Below are 17,609 nucleotides of genomic sequence, written 5' to 3' on the forward strand. Positions count from 1 at the left end.
TCTGACGTAGAGCTTGTTAACAGTATTTTCTTTTTTTGTGCTATACTATTTTTTTACCCTTAAACTTAAAGCCTCTTCGTTACGCTTACTTCAAGTTTAAAAAGTCCTGGCTTGTTAAATAAGCCTATTGTGATAAACAGACACACGCACATACACACACACACACACACACACACACACACACACACACACACACACACACACACACACACACACACACTTGTAGGCTATATATACACACACACACACACACACAATATTATAAAGATAAACACATATCTATTGATAGAGAAGAATGTTAAACTGTACCAGTTGCATATCTAATTTTCTTTCAAAGGGTGGGCAAATACGTCTTATTTGTTTTTGGCCCAGCTTTTCTTTAACCATATCCGTATGTCGTGTTTTACTATCGTGTCCATACAACGTGGGAAACTGAGTGCCACCACTTTCCAAAGAGGAAATTTACTCGTTAATCCGATCTGTATGCTTTGCATAGCACTAGCAGTCTCTCAAAATGATTTTTGAGAAATACTGAAACTTTCAGAGAGATCTCGCACTAGAAGTATTCTAAAATGTGAAAAATACCACCCCGTGGATACAAAATAACCCCAGGGCCTATGGATAGGGTTAAATAGAATAAGTTTTCTTTTCAACATTGTCTGTTTAGCTGGCAAATTCACAAAGTTTCTTTGAAATCCCCATTTCTGTTTTTTGTACCTTTGAAGTTTGATTAATTTGACTGAGTAGGTGTTTTACGGCAATGTCCCTGAAGTTGAAAACCATTACTCTGAATGAATGAGAAAAACATTGTTTAAATAATCGAAACATGTGCCGGTATACAATTTACAGATAAAATAGACTTGCCAAAGAGTGTTTCTGTAACAAATCTAACTAAATTGAACACAAAATCACATTTGCAAAAAAAGTACGGTATGTGTACTGTAAATCAATACAGTACAGTATAAACTATAACTCCTTCAGATTGAAAAAGAAAATTCGCCTTTCCTGCTATTTAGATGTTGACATCTCAAGTACGAATGTATTTAAGGTTCTGAGACTTGAACATGACAAAAAGAAGGAACCTCCTCAACATAACAACACCACAGTACATATTTTTATGTAACAACATGCTACAGACAAAGTGACTGTGTTAAAACATAACTATCCAAAAAAGCATTGATCACTTATATTATAGTCCATAACAGCAGCTGTTATAATCTATGACCAATACAGTGGAATCCTGTTATAACGAGAGGGAGGGGCCTGATGCGAAATGTCCATTATACTATAGCAGGATTCTCGTTATAAGGGATCCAGTAATAAATAGAAGGGAAATAATAGAGTAGGGCTAATCTATGAGTTTGGTGTTCTGTTTATTACTTTTTGTTATCTCACCTGATTATAAATTTGTTCAACATGACCTCCAGGTCTTGATCAAAAATAAAATCAAGTTTCTTTCGCTAGTGCTAGCAATGTTGACAGCTCAGCTTTGGCGATCAGAAAGAAAGGGCTCTGTGCTAACTCGCCCGCTGTGTCGTTCCCCACCCCACCACACCCTGTGGTGCATTCTGTCTGCTTGCGCACGTCACACATTTGCTTCATCCATCACAGCACTGTGACCTCTCCATCTCCGCATCTGAGAAGTGAGAGGCAAGGTAGTGGTAAGTCTAGATAATCTAGACTAGGCTAGGCTGGCCTATCACGCGATGCGTTCTGCTTGTCTGCGTATGCCACACCCTCCCCACTCATTCGCTCCGGCCTTCATTGTTGTTGGCACACATGGGTTCTCCCATTCTTTGTTTCGCTCAAGGAGTTGTCAGGTCCTCGGTTTCTCTAGATCACCAACAGGTTTCTCAACTGGCGAGGTTTTGTACACGTATAACTGGCCTATGCGCTGTGCACAGCAGCAGCAATATTCCATTATAACCGACAAGCGTGTTTGTCTGATCGCGCTATAGCAGTATTTTATTTACAAAGATAAAGAAGAAAAAAACCGGGGTTTTAGAATAGTGTCTTTATAACAGACTTCTTGTTATTTCAAGACTCGTTATAAGTGGACTCCACTGTATATCCAAACATTAGCAGGCCATGTGATAAGCAACTATGGCTTGTTTACTTTTGTCTGAAAGGAAGAGAATTTTACCTCTCTACACAAGAATGAGCTAAGCCCACAACTGTTACTTTGGAGGCTGGGTTTTGCCCTCACCAACACCAAGCAGTGAGGCAGCTGAATCTTTGGATTCCAGTAACTGGTCAATGGTGGCACTCTCCACTCCCAGTAGATTGTGAAGCATATCGTCATTGTCTTCATTTTCCTCTTTTGTCTCAGCCCTCTCCTCTTTTGAACTTTTACTTGTTCTTTTAGTTGAGTCTTTTGTGGGTTTTGATGATTGTCCTGCATTCAAGATATGAGACAGCAAGCATTATTTCTAAAATTATAGTAGACAGACATTCAGAGAGACACACTCTGACATAAACTCATAGACACATACATCCACTCAAACACACACACACATACACACACACACACACACACACACACACACACACACAGAATGACACAGACAGACTGGAACACATACTGATTCAGAAACTCACTAACACACTTGATACAAACACTGGACACACCTAGCCAGTGACATCCCTTTTTGCCCTCACTGCTTTAAGAAAAGGATAATTTTATTTTTAATGGCCCTTACACTTACAGGAGTCCTATAACATTTGCAACCATTTCTGGTTGGTACCTTAAACTTAAAGAGGGAATGATTTGTTTTCTTGTAATCTGATCTGTCCTACCAGAGATGTCCACATGTCTAGGACAGCCCCTTTTTTCTTTGACAATGGATGGCAGCCCTGAACAATTTTGACTGCATTTTCACATTAGATCAGCATATTAAAAAAACAAACAACCTTAATAAATAGGCTAAAAACAACAAAAAATAAAGCTGTGACTGCAGAGAATATCATTCTCAATGCTATTTCGTTCGCTTGTGAGTATATCAAATTTTAAGCAAACGATACTTGGAGTTCTCAGAATTAGGAGAAATTCTAGTTGATCCATTCTATAGGGAAGGTAAACCACAAAGAGTGCTTTGCTTTAGCTTTAGTAAGCATTTGATTGGGTAGATGTTTTACGGCACTATCAACACATTTTTAGTAAGCATTTTATGGCACTTGTAATACAATAAGGTCATGTATGTGCTGGAGATTTTTAGTGTTACATGAAAGTAACAAACAAAAAAATGAGGTGAGATAAACAATAGATCTTTGATAGAAAGAAGGATCAAATCCCCCGGTACCAGAGCACCTGCCAACCTCCAGAAACAAAGAGTGTTTAGTCTTATATTATAACAATAAAAGAAGACAAATAACCCTGACAAACTTGTATGAATACATGTATAATATAATGCCAATCTCGCCACCATGCCCATGTTGACAATAGGTTACAAAGGTGACTGTGTATAATTTTAACCATTCAAACTTTAAAATAAATAACCATGGTGAACACAAAGAATGACCAACAGAAGATTTTTCAGTTTTTACAATTTTACAAAAGAGCCAAGAAATTTGCATTAAACTTTAACTCTTTGAATATGCGTCAGTGGGAGGGGAACCTACCGGGCGGTCGCAGCGTCGGCAGATAATCCGCTGACGATTTTAAATGTGTTTATTTGCTTAGCTAGTGGTCTAAGGTGGACAACCCCTATCATTGGAAGCTCGTTCAAAGCCCTATAATTTGCTTGATTTTCTTTAATTGCTTTCGAATTAGGATTGCTTTGCATGGCGTTTGTTTCAGGCCCATTGTTTTGAACGAAATGTCGCAGTTTCTATCCAAAATGGCGAGCTCCAGGTGACGCGATTTGATGCGGACTAAAGAAGCTTTGGAGTTGTTTATGGATGATGGCAGTGATGAGGAGTTAGATTTAGAGTTTGAAGAAGAAAGTTCAGATGATAGTGATGATGAATCTATAGGCCTACCACTGGTAGGTAGATCATACCTTGTCAAAAAGAATTTCCTTTTGAGGGCAACTATAGCGATCTTTTAGTCTGGATCAAGGTAAGACTGGTATTGTGAATGTATGATTGAATGGTATTAGAGAAAAATAGAGAAATTGTACTTTTTAGTGGTGTAAGTGTGATTTTTGTACTGTTGATAGGAAAAAAATGGTGACCTGGAAAAAAAGGGCAAAGAAGGCGCGTCACAAGTCACAGCTTAGGGTACCGAGAAAGGGAAAGTAGGTGCGTCTTCATATAGTTAAAGATAATAAGGACGTTATTATCAAAATTATTATATTTTTTTAAATATTGACCTGGAATGTTTGCAAAGAGTTTGTTTTCTTGTCAACAACATGTATTTTAACAAATGATGGCAGTACTCTTCAGATAATTTTTGGGTTTGAAAGTATTGCTGTCAAAACAGGGGGGTATGGACTAAAGGAGAAGCTGTACGAGCTAACACAAGCGTTCAGCAAGAGAGCCCAGTTCATGATAGATATTGAACTTCAAGTATGAGTTTGAAATGGTTAAGATACTCACCTCCAACATCATATTCTGATTCCTCATCATCACTCATGGCATCCAAAGACATACCAGCTCCAGCGTGGTGTTTTGCCATGTGTCGATTAAGACTGTGCTTCAGTGTGAACTTCTTGGGGCATAAATTACAGCTGAAGGGATGCTCACCTACAGCAAAAAAAAAAAAGCCAAAAACAAACACATTGAAAGTTGATTTTGTGTCATCAGTAGTCTAACATTTAGGCTGCTAGACTTACAGCAGGCGTAAGTATGCAGGCTCTAATTCTAGTCCTGATCTTTTTTTAGTTTAAGTAAAAGTTTTTACTGCACTTGCAATACAAATATATAGTGTCGAGGATTAGATCTGTTACGAGAGAGTAACATACAAAAAAAAGGTTTTAAAGATAAGGAGGACAGATGTTTAATAGGAAAAAGGAGCAAACCACACCAGAGCAGCTGCAAACTACCAACTGTTGTAAGTCCATCAATGTTCTTGGAGAAAGCAGTAGGCTCCTCTCATGTTTTTCCCACTTCACCCAGCTGAGAATGAATACCCGGCTGATGTGTGAGATTCTGTTAGATAGTATTGCATTTGAGGGCCTGTAAAACAGCAGCTTGCACTCTCTCTATCTGTCTTGTAATTTTTTAAAGGCAGCCGGTATATATTTTGGGACCAATCACGAATCAGTAAACAGCTGGGTCATGCCAGGAGGTAAGACTCTCTGTCCTCTGGTGGCCAATCTTCTCTCTTTCTCTCTCTCTCTCTCCCTTTCTTTCTCTCTCAATAAGAATGGCTGATGCAAATACCCATCCCTTTGAAGCGGGACGAATTTTTAATTTACCGTATCGTGAGTTTGAGGAAGAATTTCGGAAGTATGTACAAATGTACAGACCGATAGTGGCTACTTGAAATAGAACAAAATGGTCAATTTTTAAGAAGTTGCATAGTATTGCGTTTCACCAAATTTTGGTTGAAATTCTAAAAATTTGATACTTATCTTCGAACTTGGAAATTTATGTCCTTCAAACTAAAAAATGTAACATTCCCTTGATTTAATTTAAACTTGTTTGAAGTTTTGTTGAAATCGGTCCAAGATGACCGAAGTTATTGTCCTTTAAAAATTAAATGGGTCCTTTTTTAGACACAATTTATAATTTTTATTAATTTCATATACAGTCAAACCTGTGTAAGACGGCCACCCTTTGTCAAGGAGAAAAGGCAGGACTGATCAAGATGAAGAAAACAAAATATTCCCATCTGAAGTCTCAATCGAAAGTAGCCGCATTCTTGTTGTTTTTGTTGTTGTTGGTTTGTATTTTGTTTGTTATTTTTATTTTGTTGCTGATTTTGCGTAAGGGTGACTATAAAACGAAATGTGTCAGACGCCGAAGACCGAGTGCCATGTTAAAACAAACATATGGGTCGTCACCACTCGGAGAATAAGCGACGCTTCTGTCACAAGTCCATGTTGACGTCCATTGTTACTTTGTTACAGACTGGGTAAATAGTGACCACTCATCTCACGTGCGATTTGTGTATGAGTTCTGGGCGGGGCTTATGGGTTATGAGGGATCACATGCTTACCTCACCAGCAGCTGAAACTTGGTACCTATTGGTCAACAGTGGGAGGGGCCTACGCAACATGATCGGTTGGAGGGACTACCTAACAACAACGACAGGTGATTGGATTATGACGGCTCGCCCACAATTTTTGACAAAACTTAATGGAGTCACTAAGGTGGCCGTCAAAGACAGGTGTTATTGCTTAGTGTGATAGGGGTTGTGTGTTAAAATATGGTGGCCGCGGCCGCGTTGGACAGGTGCCCGTTTTACACAGTTAAATTATATAGAAAAAAAGCAAGGGGGGAAATGGAAAGTGTCCGATTGTACAGGTGGCCGTCTTATAGAGGTGGCTGTCTTATAGAGGTGGCCGTCAGGGCAGGTTCGACTGTATATATATGTGTCATGACGCGGTAAAATTAGGTGTTCGTCAATTTTTGGGCCTGTTTGCTTTGTTTCAGCGTAAAAATAGCAAGAAAATGGCCGCCAAAGTTGATAACTCCAGAGTTCCCCATATTATTCTATCATATATGCAATGAACTCGTCGTGTATAAATAAAAGCATTCATATGTCCTTTATTGTTGAGAGCAGCCCTTCATTGGTATTTAACCAGAGCTGGGAGCTGAGCTGATAGATGGCCATTGAGAAGCATGGGTAGGTTGAAAAAACACATTATTTAAGTCTCATCTCACCTGTATGGGATCTCATATGTCTCCTCAAATCTTGCAAACACCAAAATCTTTTTGGACACAATGAGCAATGTACTTTTCGTTGCAAGTAATCAGTGGACACCACTTCCTGTAAAAAGCTGGGGTCTGTACCTTCATCCCCACTGCACTCATAGCTGGGAGCATGGTTTATGGCCTCACCATCGATCGATTCTGTCTCATCACCATCTTTATTCCTTTCGACCTTGTTATCTTTAGACCGAGTCAGGACTCCACCCGGAACTTCCCTACACTTCGTATTGTCTTCCTCGGAGGCTGCTTTTTCGGTGGCATCTCCTGATGAAGTAAAAAGAGATCTTTTTTTATTATAGTGGAATGTGGAAATCAAAATGACCATGTCAAAACTTGTAAAAAGCAGCTTTATCTTTCAGAAATACTAAGATTCCTTTTCAGAAAGTGGATCCCAATCATCACGATTGTAATACTCTATATGAGCTGCTGTTTTCTTTCAAAGAGTATCACAGTAATCTAAAATAAGCTTTATACACTTAAAAAGAAAACATGAGTAGAAAGAATGAGTCTTTACTGACTTTATCAAGAACTAATTAAAAAAGGCAAGTAAAGTAAAGTAAAGTTGTTCCCACATCCGATTTGACATTGGGGATTGCCTTGTAAGTGATACAACTTCTTGGGCCTTCGGCATATTGTGGAAGGGTGGCCTTCAAAAGGGTACTTTAAATATATTTCTCTGAGGTTCAGATTGCGGGCAGTATTGCATACAGACGTATCTCAAAGGCCACCAAAAATGACTTATGTCTGTATGGAATATTGCCCGCCACATTCAAATCATTACTGTGTGTGTGTGTGTGTGTGTGTGTGTGTGTGTGTGTGTGTGTGTGTGTGTGTGTGTGTGTGTGTGTGTGTGTGTGTGTGTGTGTGTGTGTGTGTGTGTGTGTGTGTGTGTGTGTGTGTGTGTGTGTGTGTGTGTGTGTGTGTGTGTGTGTGTGTGTGTGTGTGTGTGTGTGTGTGTGTGTGTGTGTGTGTGTGTGTGTGTGTGTGTGTGTGTGTGTGTGTGTTAATTGCAGGATTTTGGAGGGCAGCCTTTCTGTCTTGCTTATCCCTGCTCTAAATCACCATTATTGTGTAGTAGTGTCATCATACTTTAAACAGCATCTATCATTAAATAGTCTACACACCTACTTCCTCCTTTTCTTTAGCTTGCTGTTTGGCTAGCACTTCTTTGCCCTTTTTACTCTGTTTGTCAATCATTTTGTCGAGCCGAGTGGCAAACACCTGTATACTGCCCACATCATTTTTGTCTTTCAAGATGTCCCACTCTGCAGAATGGCTCTGGCTCTGATGTTGCAAACATTCCACACGGCTGGTGTATGAGGCTTCACAGAGGTAACACTTGAACGGAAGATCGGGGCTGCTGCTGCTACTGCTCTCCTGTCAGAGTGAAAATTAAGTTATGAAATATATCTGAGCTAGACCTTTTCATTTACCATTTGCAACAACCTTATGTAGTTCGTCTAATGCTTCAATGCACCTTTCCATTTACATTATTAGGTGAATAAAGCATTTATGGTACGGGTAGCCTTATCAGGAACAACGCCAAATTGTGTTTTCAGTATCTGGTCTTAAACCCAATAAAGAGTGCCCAAGTGAGGATTATGATTTCAGTGTTCTCTTTTTCTTAAATTTTCTTAAAATGTCAAATTATGACTACTTGGGCACTTGTGGAAAGACGCTGATAAAATCCAGTTTCTGGAACATTTTAATTGACATAAAAAAAGGCAAACAAGGCAGAGGTAGACCAAGAGCCGTATGCTTGGTAACACTGAACTGATGGGTGATAGGGAAAAACCAGGATAACAGTAGGTTTTTTTTAGAGCATCCGAACAGGAAAATAAATGACAACCTATAATCTCTGACGCCTTTCACTTTACGATGATGATGAAATCCAAATACTAGACTCTTGAAGAGAATTGTAAGTACATTTTCTTTAAGTAAACAAACACAAGCAAGTGGCATTTGAAAGTAAGGTCATAAACAAAAGGCGTTTTTGTAGATAACAGCACACTTTATTTACTTGGTCATGTCATAAGTGTAGACATGAGCTCTGGCTTTTGAAACCAGTTCAAGAAGAAAGTTTACCTTTGGTGATTTCAGCTGTAGTTTCCTGCTCACACTGTCTGTATCATTTTTCCATCTCTTGATTGTGTCCTCAACGAGCAGTTCTTCTCCTGGTGACAAGTTTCTCAGATGCTTCTCAATGGCTGGGGTGATGATGAAAGGAGAGCCTTCCTCCATGGCACGCCGGTGGCTGTCCTCTAGCGCCTGACGAACACTTTTGTCCAGAAACTTTTTCATTGTGTCTGTCAGAACTGTATCATCGATGCCAGGTCGATTTGTTGTGGATGGCTGAGCAGATTCTGGCTTCGGCGATATAGCATGTACACTTGATGAATTGGATGTGTTGACTGTGGCGTGTAAACCATTCTTCCCCTCAATATCATTGGTGAAATTGAAAATAGCATTTCGCTTTTTGTGTGGGTCTCGAACTGACGGAGTAGTTCCATTTGAACCCTGATTGCTGTCACTGTCTTGAGAGTAATTGTGGAACATGATTTCTTTGTCTGACAGTCCATTTCGCATCTGAAGACACAAAAGCCATATATAAAATTTAGGAAAACTATTCTTCAAATCAAATTTTTAAAATATGTTTACATCTATTAAAGTGGAGTCTAGCTGAGAGGTACTTAGTAGTGAGTCAGGAAGGTAATGGAACCCCTGAAAAATTGTAGAGAAAGCACCCACCAACCACCAGCTAAATATTGATGGCCACAGATAAAAACTTGCTAACACACAACAAATTTACATACTTTTTTACCCTGTTAATTGTGTTACTCAGAATCTATTGATAGACATATTGACAGAACAAGGGAGCAAAAATTTACTTTCACTACTTTTATTTTCTTGCTAACATGATGATTCATGTATTATTTTACTTCTTAAACTTCTCTCTACATTCACTATCCTTCTTAAGCTTTTCTCTACTTTCCCTATCTGGTACGATAGTGACAGACATGATTCACAGTTACAATGGATCTGACAGTTAGCAGGGGAGGAAAACCTGTGATCCAACAGTCACTGTGGGATGGCAATTTTTCATTCTCAGATTTCTAATATGAAAATCTGGTAAGTCACATAATCTATTTTAAAATATGAAAATTCGGAAATGAATATATCTAACATGAATAATGGGTACAGTTTGTTTTCTTTAAGCTGTAGGCCCTATAATGAAATAATTAGTTTTTTGACCCTGCTGTAAAATTCAACGGCCCAAAGTTTGTATGTTTTCTTTTTTATATTTAATGTAAGAGATTTTTAAGCCCCCTTGAAAATAACTTCGATCATTTATGAGGTTGCCTTTTGACCCTGCCTGTCAGGGCCAATCCAAGCTGGGAGAGATATACAACATCCCAGCAGAAAGACAGAGATACTGAATAACTATTTTCTCCTCACTAGAGAACCGATCTCAGGTCTCCTGCATGCGACAAACAAATGGCTTTATAACCACTCCATCCCAGATGCTGGTTAGCACATTTTTTTCCTTCCCCAACAATATATATAAGCAAGCTTTTATGTTTTACCTGGTATGGCCAAGGAAGAAACTTATTACAAATAGGACTACATTAAACATATCACGTCTCTGGTTACTTCTAGAAGCACAAGGAGTATATGTCCATGATATATCATTAACTCTAAAATGTTCCAGAGTCCCGCCCCCCCCCCCCCCCCTTCTCTAAATTAGCATGGGGGTACCTCATTCAACTCTTTGTAATTCTGGTATGAATCCATCAATCATATCATACATACCCTCATTTCATTTAGAAATGAATAGTTTCTTAATGTGGATATTTTTGTAGATAACAGCACATTTTATTTACTTGGTCATGTCATAAGTGTAGGTATAGGTGTATTTCGTCAAAAACATCACACAAAATACGATTTACAGTCACAAAGAGGGAAAAAAACTTAATTTAAGAAATATATACCTAAAAAAATTATTTCTTGAAGGTCAAACATATTGGAAACACCAGGAAAAGATTGCCAACTTCATATTCTTCAATTCTTAGTGGTAAGGTAGGTCCTGAAAGGTAGTCAACAGACCAAAAAATAGTACCGAAGGTCTGTCTGATCATGTTTTGAGAAATAGCCTAATATAACTTTTCTTACTTAATTGCACTTATGAAAGATCATTTCAATGCAACAAAAGCATTTTTTCAGTACATTGCTAGGCAGATAATGCAGTACGCCTATATTATGCTTCATAGTATTAATTTTCCCCAAAGTTTAAGGGGTAGTACATTCAAATTTCAAAGTTCCAAATTCTGCGGGGAAGGAAGAGCATATTTGTTGCCACCAGAGTCATACTTTTCACCAGCACCCATTCTTCATCAGAACTATCATCTGATATATCTAGCAATGCATCAATCTCATGTTGAGTTAGATTTGCCATTCTGACTTTTAAATTGAAGAAACCTCAAGAGCAATTAGCGAGAAACGTCAATACAGATTTCCAAGATGGCGGAACTATGTAAACAAATGTATTGAAGCGTAGGACTCCTAGAAAAAATATCAACTTCTGTGACAAATTTCGACTTAATATATAGGCTGTCCTCATTTTGTATTTTTTTGTATAGTTGTCCTCATTTTTTTTTTTTTTTGGTGCATATTTCAAAGTACATTTTCAAACTTAAGTGGAGAAAATAGTTGATTTAATTTATCTTCATTTAATTAGGCACCACACAAAACGGGAGCATGTCTGTTGATCATCGGTGTTTGAAATCCTTGGTTTGAAATCTTTGAGAGTTAATCATGTTTATTCATTCTGAGTACATGTTTTTAAATGTTGTTCTTCTGAAGAAAAAATAAGTATCAAAAGTACATTCAGATGTGCAGCCACATCAATTCAAAATGATAACTTAATGCTTTTATTCTCACCTCTGAGAGATTGAACTCTTCCTCATCTTCATAGCTAGGCCCATTAATAGGATTTCCATTGCTGTCTTCACCTTCTCCATCAGAACCTTTCTCCATGGCCTCCAGTAGGTGAGCAGGTGGCGACATGCCATTGTGGCGATCCTTGTAATGCTTGACCAAATTACCTGCAAACAGGTTTTGATTTGAAGTATTGAAAATCCTTTCCAATTTTCACATTGGTGAAATACTGACAAAAAATGGGAAAAAAGTGGAAAAAGCAATATACCAGTATAGAGTTCATTTTTATTCTTAGTGCTTTGCTTCGCCATTGACGCAAAAATCATTTGGGATGTGGGCTGCTTCAATCCTGCTTGGAGGTTTCTCAAGGTCAAGAAGTTACGGCAATCAGCATCAACAAAAAAGAAATCAAAACTATTATAAATACACTATTTAAAGCTCCACAGACACCAGATAGCTACCATGAGCTTTCCCACTAAAAACAAGTGATTATCTTCCAACTAAGAACACAACACACAAGACTGAGACAACACATGTACTGATGTTTTAAACTAGTACAATCACCAAAAGGCCAGTGTGGAGAGGCGGACCAAACTGTTGAACACATCCTACAGCACTGCAAGACACACAGGGCCCTGAGACAGGAAACGCGGTCAACCCCACTGATATTACAAGAGAATCTATACGGGCTGACAGATGAACTGAGCAGGACGGCCCAATTTATGACAGATACCAGACTTCAAGTGTGATGCGAATGAGAAGAAGAAGAACCCCAACAGCATTGGAATATCTTCTTCTCTAAAATATTCTCCTTTTACCTCCTTTCCTGCTCTCTGACAATTTTCTTTCGTCAGCTTTCGTCTCCACTTTCTGACCCCACCCCTTGTGCCCTTTCCTCAGTTTGCAAGTTGCGCACATAAAAGATCTCTTGGTGGTCCAAAATCGATAAGAGTAGGCCTCGGCCACCACCAGGGCAAAATTCAAAATTTCCTACCAGTGGTTAATATGTCCTGCACGTTCATATGACCTTGTGCAGTTGCAAGCATCGTAAATCACTTACCAATAAAAAATATATAAATAAATCCTGCCTGTCAGAGCCAACCCAAGCAGACTGGGATGCAACAATCCAGCAGACAGACTGACATACTGGATTTTCAAAAGATAACTCGAAATCAACTATCTTCTTGCAACAACATAGAGACTAGCACTACACCACAAATATCAGTATTGTAGTATCAGCAACATATTATACTCAAAAACAAAATAGATTAATTAATGAATTATATCCTTGCAAAAATTAATCTCTTAATACTCTTTCAGTCTATCATGTAAAACTAAGGCCAGTATCGAAAAATAAAACTTACTCGAGAACCCAGGAAGGAAAAGTTAAAGAAGAAAACTAAAGTGCACTTGGTGCAATGATGTGGATAAAAACAGGGAGAGCCAAACAGTCCTGGAGCCAGCTAGAGGGACTGGCCCAGAATCATGACTCCTAATCCTAGTGAGATCTTATTGGCAGGATATTATGCTTATTTAAAGGGGCTTGCCGATTGGTCCAAGGACTTGGGGGCGGATTTTCACTCAATCTGAGCATTTTTTACTTTCGATATTTTTCGATCCCTCATTCAGTCTAGATTATATTGACACTACTAGTTGCTGAGTCATTTACATTAACAGAATTCAACTTTATTGGACTATGCGTTGTGTACAAACATGTTCGATGTTAACCTTGTTTTTCTCAAAACTCACTTTTTCACAACTTTCTGCTCGTACACGACGGGTTTTTTTCTCCACCATTTTTTTTAATTTTCCAACATAGAGATTTGAAATTTGGCAAGTAGTTAAAGAAAGAGATTATACTTGTAGGGCTGGTTAGTTGTTTTACATTTTGCTTTAGAATTTTTTAACAATTATTTTTTTCATGCCAAAAATATTTTTTAAAGATCAAATTCCATATCCCAAACTTTGAGAACAATTTTGGATACTTCTATATATATCTAAGCTGCAATTTTGAGCACCTATTGATTTGTAACATTTTGCAAGTTACAGAATTTTAAAAAGTCAAAAACTATAGAAATGGTGGAGAATGAAAATGTAGAATCTACTATTTTCTACCCCTTTTCAAAATGGCAACGGCTTACCTAATCGAGTGTGCCAACAGTTGAACTTGTCTCTTACTTATTGCCTGAGACAAAAGTTGTTTCAGCTTATCTTAGTTAAAAATGCTGTCCCATAAATATTGAGCCCCCTTAATAATGTAGTCAATGTTGGGAGAAGGACATAAAAAATGAAATTAAAATCTAAACAAAATTGTCACATTGAAGAGTTTCTCTGCCGAATGAATGTAAATGTAATGAAACAGACTTTTCAAGATGTAAATCCTACTCACTTTGAGTCGAGAAAGAGCTGAAGACACACAAGTGGCATTTGTATGGCCGGTCCATTGTAGCTCTGCAGGCTGGGTCCAGCATATTGACATTGTGCTTTCTGATCAGATGTCTCTCTCTATTTGATTTGGTAGAAAATGTCACAGGGCATCGGGGACACTTGAAAGGTTTTTGTCCTGTTGGAAAGGACCTTCAATTTGTAATGTTGCTTGTAGCTTGCAGCTTGATAATTTACTCAATACTTCAAAAGAATATTAAATACTGAGAGAGTTTATATTAGGGGCATGTAAGCAAGACATTGCAGCTCATGAAATGACAAAACAAATTTGAACAGAAGGTTTTTGTTCGATATTTTATTCTACGAGCTCTTCTTTATACTTTATCCTTCTATTACCACTCAATTACAACTGCACAACATAATGTAATATAGATCTACTCGCAGATTCAAGCATTTTCCGTTGCTTAGTGCATTCTATACTAGGATGAAAATGAATTAAAGAAGTTATCCTGAATCTGTTAAAAGACACACAAAGAGCATGTGCAGCATATTTTTTATTTGCATAAATTATGCACAGATAAGAAATAGCATGGTCGGTATCAAAGGCTCAGTAAGCAGCTTCACAGTACAAGCTCAGCATACCCGTGTGTGTAAGAAGATGTCTATTCAGGGAGCTCAGCCAAGGGAAACACCGTGGACAGTATGGGCAAGTGAACTTGTGTGGAGAATCGGCATAAGAATTCCTCTTCTTTTTGGCAGGAGAGTTCACATTTTCTCTTGAAACTTTTTCAATCAGTTCAGCAATGGCTTGTTCACTCATGTTACTAGGATCCTCCATCTGTGCATGTATGAGTTGTGTTTGAGACACACAAAGCAAAAAAAACAAACAACAACAGTGGTAAACTGTGGTTTGAGCCGTTCTCAACAGGAAGAGGGTATACAGTAGTCTCCACCTAAGATCCCACCGCTTACGATCTCGGTTCGCTTAAGATCCCGCTGTTTTAAGAAAACAGAATTTTTACTATACAAAAGTCACCCCTAAGGTCCCGCTCTGATTCACTCTGAAGGTCTACATTCGGCTAAGATCCCACATTTCAGATCATAATTTGCGGAAAAAAACCCGGGCGGGACAGCCGATCAATCAAGAGTTAAAATTTGAGATCAATAAACTGTCCGTCGCGTCAAAGATCAGCTACTATCGTGAATGTGATCACATACACGTAGTAAAACTCGATGAAGTGATACAATGTTTGCCCCAGACGGGATCACACCGGGGTGTGAACTGACCGACACGTTTGTTTTCCCCGAACATCGCATTCACACCTGAGCTATCCCCCTAAACTTACATCACTCCCTGGGTGGGTAGGGCCTACACGTTTGCTCCAGGCGGGATCACATTGAACTGTGAACTCTTCCCTGACCATTGCAGAAGTTGTCTCTACTCCCTAATTTACGAGACAGACTGAATTTTAATTGATGTGTTCACAACGCAATGGCGTGTAACGACAAAGGCGGTTGGGGGAGATGGAAAGCTATAAATTTTTTACAGGTAAGGGGGAGGGGAGGGGCAACTTGATAAGCATAGATCTTGAGCCTCATGATAGGATAATAAGTGAAAATGGCACGCCTCATCCCACTATGCGCTGTGATAGGTCATCAAGGTTAACCTCTCTTTGCTCGCCATACGTCATAAACCCACCCACCGGTCACGTCAGTTCATTTTAGAGTGGAGGGAGACCATTTTTACCGATTGTGATCCTTAGCATGGGTCACCATAGATTCTTCCCTGAGTTCGTCGGTTAAGATCCCGATTCGCCTAAGATCCCGCTTTTCCTTGCTCCCGAGCACCGGGATCTTAGGCGGAGACTACTGTACTTTTAATGACCCAAAATAAATCAGACAACAATAAAATTAGGTTCTTATCAATGAAAGCACTTAATAACTCCCCATTCCAACAACCCTCCTCCCACCTCACCCCCACACCCCCTTCCATTAAAAAAAAAAGAAATTTAAAAAGAAATTTAAAAAGGAAAAACTAACTAATAGAAATCATCATCGTCATCATCATCATAAATCAAATATTTAAATTTAAATGAAACATTTCTTTAAAAATTTGAAGTTTTTCAAATTTACGTAATCTAAACTCAATCTTAGTTGCAGAGAAGAGATAGGCCTACATTCTACTACACAACACAAGTTTGAGTGATTTGTTTGCAATATGATCAAGGCTTACTATTTTTTTCGTTTTATGTACCAAAGGAACTAAACAGAAATGACTGCAATGGATCCACTAGATCATAAACTTATTATATATTGAAAAAGTTCCTTTAACATTGGCATGCAGAAAACATACAGTAATATACTAGGGCAATGCTAAAAATACATTGTAAATATATAAAAGAAAATCCTGCAAGAAGACTGATCAAAAATAGAATAGGTCTATTATCTTTTCTTATATTACAGGTTTCAGGTTCCAATACCTTTTGTTCAAGACAAGCTTGAAATGTTTTCTCATGTACTGATGCTGGTATATTTCCATCTATGAGAGCCATGTTGATAGTTATAGGCATGTCTTCTGCTAGCAAATTTTTATCTTTATCAGCTGAGTCTTTATCGGAAGAGTCACTCAGTTTCGCAGTCAGTTGACCAGCCAGTAAAGACTGTGATTGTGAAAACATATTTTCAAGGCTTTGATTTGATTCATCCCCACTCTGCACAGATTCAGATCTGTTGATAAAAAGGTACCAAAATATTTTAATGAAATATACATGGTTAAAAAACTGGAAAAGAAAAACAAAGAAAGATTTTAACAGAGAAGGCCAAAACAATTCAAATGTTCAAAGATTTGACACACAGCAATACGTTTTATTAAAAGCTTTAAAGACAGTGAGCTCCACAGAAATGTGCTGCAAAATGAAATAGATTCTATAGACCAAAAAAAAAAAGTAAAATGGAAAGACAGAATGGGGGGGAAAAAAGACAATTAATTGGCAAAGTTTCTTCCTATCTTAAATTTATTACACATGCAACTATGTTTTAGACAGTAGAAAAAAAAACTAAATTAAAAATTCACAAAATAGTTTATTTCTTAAAATGGTCAGATATGTGGCCTAACTCACTTGTTATCTTGTTCATCTTCTGTCTCAGGTATGATTAGGTAATCTTGGAAATTCTGAGCGTCAGTGGCATCCAAAATCTTGTTCACTGATGCAAGTTCACAGCTTGAATCACTCTCACCTTGAATGCACAAGAAATAACGTAAATGAAATCTCTATTTGAAAAAAAAAAATCTATAGATAAAAACTTATGTCCAGTTTGTCACCAGTCTCCGGTGAAATTATGTGAGACATTCATGAACCAAAAAAGGCGCATAGAGCAGACAAAGTTGTAAAAGATTTTTTATACAGTTAGAAGAAAGTTCCTTATTCCCTTTGGATGGTTGTTTTCTGTCTAAGATGGAAAATACTTTGCCT

At 38.1% G+C, this 17,609-nt stretch overlaps 1 protein-coding gene across 1 annotated transcript in view; it reads right to left on the reverse strand.

Annotated features, from left to right (window-relative positions):
- Positions 1–1,731: 1,731 nt before the first annotated feature.
- The window catches only part of LOC101861292, a gene marked incomplete in the record, with an annotated part of 116,052 nt that continues 100,174 nt past the window's right edge, over positions 1,732–17,609 (reverse strand). Inside the window, 10 exon segments of the mRNA XM_005101510.3 lie at positions 1,732–2,395; positions 4,537–4,683; positions 6,769–7,080; positions 7,941–8,193; positions 8,902–9,402; positions 11,755–11,918; positions 14,141–14,314; positions 14,779–14,974; positions 16,617–16,863; positions 17,256–17,373. Of these exon segments, the coding sequence (XP_005101567.2) occupies positions 2,178–2,395; positions 4,537–4,683; positions 6,769–7,080; positions 7,941–8,193; positions 8,902–9,402; positions 11,755–11,918; positions 14,141–14,314; positions 14,779–14,974; positions 16,617–16,863; positions 17,256–17,373 (2,330 nt within the window).

The sequence above is a fragment of the Aplysia californica genome, unplaced genomic scaffold (assembly GCF_000002075.1).
Source record: "Aplysia californica isolate F4 #8 unplaced genomic scaffold, AplCal3.0 scaffold00286, whole genome shotgun sequence".
Lineage (NCBI taxonomy): Eukaryota > Metazoa > Mollusca > Gastropoda > Aplysiida > Aplysiidae > Aplysia > Aplysia californica.